This window comes from Echinops telfairi, unplaced genomic scaffold (assembly GCF_000313985.2).
Source record: "Echinops telfairi isolate 266 unplaced genomic scaffold, ASM31398v2 ScPeMD7_7469;HRSCAF=8507_1, whole genome shotgun sequence".
Classification (NCBI taxonomy): domain Eukaryota; kingdom Metazoa; phylum Chordata; class Mammalia; order Afrosoricida; family Tenrecidae; genus Echinops; species Echinops telfairi.
Window position 1 is genome coordinate 37,026,033 of NW_022111373.1, and position 5,793 is coordinate 37,031,825.

At 34.9% G+C, this 5,793-nt stretch overlaps 1 protein-coding gene across 1 annotated transcript in view; it reads left to right on the top strand.

Moving 5' to 3' along the window:
• FBXL17 (F-box and leucine rich repeat protein 17) overlaps positions 1 to 5,793 on the top strand; it is a 581,667-nt gene that overhangs the window by 374,293 nt on the left and 201,581 nt on the right. Inside the window, exon 8 of the mRNA XM_004706643.2 lies at positions 5,016 to 5,092. Within this exon, the coding sequence (XP_004706700.1) occupies positions 5,016 to 5,092 (77 nt within the window). The remainder of the gene's footprint in view (positions 1 to 5,015; positions 5,093 to 5,793) is intronic.

The following is a 5,793-nucleotide window of genomic DNA, read 5'->3' on the forward strand; positions in this document are numbered from 1 at the left end:
AAAAAATTTGAGAAGCGGCAGTCTAGAATTAAATAAAGTATATTTAGTTTATTGATTTGATTTTTGAGAAAATGTTCATGTAGACCCTCAGCTGATAGAGCGATGATGTTTTAGGCCCTAAGGAAAGCTTGTAGCATTTTTGTGACCCCTGGAGCTGAGGCTAGCAGCTATGTCTTCCAGTCCCCAGTTCTCCCATGTTAAGATGTGCCTCCTCTTATTTCTCAGGGAAGATTGAGTTAATAGGCTTAATTGTGTGTGGTGTTCATAGACTGTTTTAATAATATTTAATATTCCTTTTCATTTTTCATCTATCACTTTAGCATATAATGAATTCTTCCTTGATAATCATAGATTTTTTTTGTAAAAAAAAATACTATCTTTTTGAGTTTTATACTTCCTTTCTTTGTGATGCATGAAGTTGGAAATCTGTGAATTGACTGAGAGAATATATTAGTCACAGGCAGCTCTGACGTCGGTTCTTTGAGATAACACAGGTAGATGAAAGGAAACGATCTAAATTCTACATTCTGCGTTTAGGGCCTCATGGCTTATGCCTACGGACTAAATTAATTTAGCACTGGGATTAATACATAATTCTCCTTGGTGGTACCTGTGAATAGGAGAGGGGGTGGAGAAACAAAGTTTATAAACGTGGCCTTTGTATCACTCTATAAACCGTGATAGAAAGTCAGTGGGAAAGAGGAAGGCCATCAACAAGATGGCTTTTACACCGTGACTGTAACCCTGGACTCAAACGGAACAACAGTTGTGAGCATAGCGTAGGACCAGGCATGTCTCATTCTGCTGTACACGGGGGCGCTATGCGTCAGAACCCACAAACAACAATGGCAAATGTTTCTCTCCTTTATTGGCTACCATTTTAAAAATACCCTGGATAAAACATAGTCAAGTACCAGTACTCAAAATATTTAAATAGTCTGTAAGGTATTAAATAATGACCATGTTCTCTGTTTTCTGGATACATACTATGCAGTGAATCAGGAAATGCTTTGATGTTAGTTGATACATGATAGACGGTGACAAAGACCCAAAGAACTGAATTATTTAGAGAGTTAGGTTAGGGTACTTCTTGTAAATGTATTCTAAAAAGCACTCTGAAAGTTTGGCCATAAAGTATACCTACCACTCATGCTCACTCATCCTGACCTGCTGTCACCACATACTGTGTGAGAAACTAGAGTTCGTCAAATTACAATGCTTCCGGCCCGAGCCCAGGACAAGATGCGGCATTCCATTCCCACCAATTTGCAGTAATGGCTTAGAAAATACAAACCACCTTCACTTTCAACACAAGAGCAGTTTGAGCGATTCATTTGAACCACCCACTTTCCAGTTTTCAACATTGTGATTCTGTTCAGATCTGCAGAATTTGGGGTTTCTCCAAATTTTGCCTGTGAGTGATTTAATTTTTTTTTTTTTTTTGCTGAAACTCTTCCTAGGAACATTTTTTCCTTATGACTCCTTATTTGAGTAATACTTCCATTTTATTTATAACTTCCAGCACATTGGCTGTGTTTACAGAGTGTAATTAAAAGTACTTTGAAAACCTGCACTTTCGCCAACAGGGCAGGCGTTTTAGGTGGTCCTTTGTTAAAGCAAAGCGCTTTACTTTTGTAATTATTCTTTCTACTTTTGTCTGAACAGTCCTTACTGCTTACACTTTAATCATTTGTTATTTCTTGGCTTATTGTATTACCTTTTGAGTAAGTGAAAAAAATGTCAATGCCTATTCATAATCATCCACACTTTCAGAATGTTTCCCGGTCACATTGGCAGGAAACCTGATGCTTGGGGTCTTTTATCAGTTGTAGGACCGTGCTCATCCAGTGATTGATTTTCTTTCTTTGTGTGAATGCTTATGAAATTGCATTTGTTTTGGCTTGTACAGTGAAATTGATTTGTGTTAGATGCTGTTCATAGTTCTTTTCTGACTTTTAAAGTTCCTATGTGCTTATAGCATATCTTATATAGAATCAAGTGGTAGGGCCATAAATAACATATTGCATTTGTTTAGAATTTTTTCATAATCATCTTTCAATCCATCGTCTTGAACTGTTTGAATAGGGCATCAGAACAATATTCAAGTAATGCTATGAACATTATTTCGGCACTAATTTATTTTCTTGTAGTGGTCATAAAATATTAGATCTGTGAGTTTTCTTGGTAAGCAGTTGAGGAGAGCACTGAGAAATACATATATCTTTGATATCAAGAATTTAAAATATATTAGTTAGGATTTTGCAATCATCGAGGGCCTTTCTTTTGATCTTAGCATATGAAAATTACTTTTTAAAGTAGCATATAAATCATAGTTGTTGTCTGTAATGTTTGATTTTTTATTTTATCCTTTCTTTTTTATGACTTTACTTAAATGTTGCATTAAAGAAAAATGACATGTGAAATTAGGTTTTAAAATTTCCCTTCACAGTAAGCTGTATCCATCATAATTGCACTGCGTTACTGTTTTGATGGTTTTCTGTATAGACATAGATGAGTACCCACTTTTATCATAAATTATTTTTTTAATAGCCCAAAAAGAAGGTTTATTCAGTTACTCAGAAAAACTGCTAAACGTCTATCATTCCATTAAAACAAAATTGTATAAAAATATTTTTAAAAGAAAAATGTCTTCCCTCTAACTAATTTAACCTTCAATAATGAATTGTATGGAATAAAATTGTATCAAAATTCCTGACATTTTGTAAAGATACCTACAAATAAGCCAGACAGCAAATACAATATTTGAAAGAGATGGATACTGAGTAATTTTTGATGGATTATACACACAGGTATCAAATTATTTGATCCTTACTTCCTAGAAAAGGGTAATGGCTCTTTTTGCTTTTACCCTTTTACTTAGCGGTTATTTATAAAGATTAAAACAGTGAATGCATTGAAGGGTGCATATGCCTATGTGTCAGTGCGACGGTACAGGGTTTTCTGATATTATAGGTACTGCACCACAAAATGGATAGCATTATAAATCATTATTTTTAAAGTTCATTCAATTCTGCACTACAAGTTTGCTAGGATTGTTGGAACAGAATGCACCATCCAGAGCATTTAACTTAAACAAAAGAAGACTTTAAATTGTGCATATCCAGTTCTCCTATTATAAAAATAGTCTACACTCATACAATAATTCATGTTAGATTTTAATAATAAAGCATTTTAAAAGCAAAATCTGGTAAAAGTCGTATGTGTGCAGAAAATTCCCCCCCCCCTTAATCTATGGAAGTTATAGATTTTTAAAGCATACTTTAGTTTTAGATTGAATAAAATGTAGCAAAACAATGTGTATTTCCTTGTTGTCAAAGTCTATCATTGATTACTGAGCCTATATGCCAAACAATTACCAGATACCTATAGTGGACTCTATATATATGTCTTCTATGGCTCCACTAGAGAAAGTGTTACAATATGTCATTATATAAATGATATACAAGAGTAAATCACAGTCACAGGTAACTCTATAAAACAAAAATATCAAAACATACAGCTATTGTTTCTCACCATATCCTCCATCCAGGGTTCCACTCCTCTGAAAGCAGCATTGTCATCTCTTTGATCTTCCCCCGAAGAATTCTGCCCTCTTTGGTGTACACCACATCCAAATGGCAGTTCTGCCAGCCTTGAGGGACTCAAATCATGTTCCTTTTAAAAGTTCTTTGAGCTGGGCAAGGAGAAAAGTCGTCTAAAGGTCCAAGGTCAGGACTGTAAGGTGGATGAAGTAAGGTTTCTCAAAGAAATTCTTTAGAACATCCCTGCAACTCTCCAAGAATGAGCAGGTACATAGTCAGGATGTGAAGAAACTCCTTGGCACTACTTTTCTGGCCATTAACTCATCGGTGAAACTTACCATTTTCTTAAAACTTAATACACCTCCACGATCATCCTGTGCCCTTTGAGAGAATCTATCAAGATTACCCCTTGGAGATCCCCCAAAGAAACTCCTCTGAGCTGACCTCTCAGCCACTCAATAGATCCTCTCAACAGTCATTGATTCAATTGGCTCTTGTTCTTTGTATTGTGTTGGTTCTTTGTATAGTATTGGTAAATCTAAGGTTTGATTTTTTTTTTTTAACTTTTTACTGTAATTGTTTTCTTCAGCATCAAGATTGCTTGGGAAAATCAGACCTTTGAGCTAGCTGATCTTTATGTAGTGCTTTATTTTCTTCCTCCTCATGGCATTGTAGGTTACATGTTGAACTGCTAAACACAGGGTTACCTGTTTGAAACTATCAGCCTCTCTACAGAGAGAGATGGGACTTTTTACTTCCCCAAAGACTACCGTTTCTGAAGCTCAGAGGGACAGAACTGGCTCACTGTCAGTGAGGGTTTTTTTAATTAAAATGATCCACAGTGGTATAATTGGGCTACTAAGTGCACAGTTGGTGGTTTAAATCCACTAGCCACCATTAGGAAGCAAAACCCTATGGAACATTTCTGTATTGACCTATGAGTTGGCATCGACAATATTGCCATGGGTTTGATTTGGATTTTTTAATTGATGGCTCTCTAATGAGAGGTTAAGCTAAATATATTACAGAGAAAATTTGTCTGCAGCCACCATTGATCACAGAGACATGCTTAGACACTTTTTATATAGAATATGTTCATGTGTGAACAGAAACCCTAATAGCGGTACTTTTTTCTTGATCTTCATATTTATTATTCTGTAGCACAGGTTGCTTGAGTTTTATAACCAAATGTACCATTCCTTTTATTAGAGTATCTCTTTTCCAGTTCTTTGATTTGAAAGGAGTAATCAGAAATGCATTTAATTAAAGTCGGGTATTGGAACACTTGAGTTTAAAGCAAAAGGATAAAATATCTTTTCTGGAAACACCTAGGAAGGATTTTTTGGGGTACAAAGAGAACAGCAGCATTCATCAGATGGTGACCTCGTGGTGTAGCAGCGGTGGTCAAATCTGTGCCAGTTTAACTGGAAGTGAACTCAGGAGTGTAACTCGCCACTTTTTTGTGTCTTTCAGATGTGTGGAGGTCATTGCAAAAGAAGGACAAAACCTGAAAGAGCTGTATTTGGTGTCCTGTAAAATCACAGATTATGGTATGTAATGAGACATTCCTATAAAGTGTTTCAAAATTTCTTTAAATTACAGATGTAATTGAAAGGGATTTTAAATAAAGAAATTGTGCTAAATCTGATATGACAAAAAAATTAAGAAATCAGTGAGACTAAGAACCAGAGGAAAATGGATTATGTATCACAATTTATTGCCTAACACAACCACAGAAATGCAGTGCATTCACACACGTTCACACTTAAAGTATGGCTACAAGAACTAAATAATAAAAATAAATACAGGGTCAATTACATATTTTATATAGTAAGTATAACCAAAGAAATTATTACATTGGGTTGATGTTTAATTTACACCATGTCATATGTACTTGTGCTAATATTAAATTAGAAACTTAACTTTTTATATTTTTAAAAATAATTGGGAAATGTCATGCTTTCATATATGGTTTTACCTTTGTAAGATTTTTAAATTAACTTCATTTTACTATTTTAAAAAAATCATTTTATTGGGGCTCATACAACTCTTATCACAATCCATACATACATCATTTGTGTAAAGCACACTTATACATTCATTGTCCTCATCATTCTCAAAATTCACTTTCCACTTGGGTTCCTGGAATCAGCTCCTCATTTTCCTTTTTCCCCTCCTCCTCCCTCCCCGCTCCCCCCTCCCTCATGAACCCTTAATAATTTATAAATTATTTTTTATCTTATCTTACACT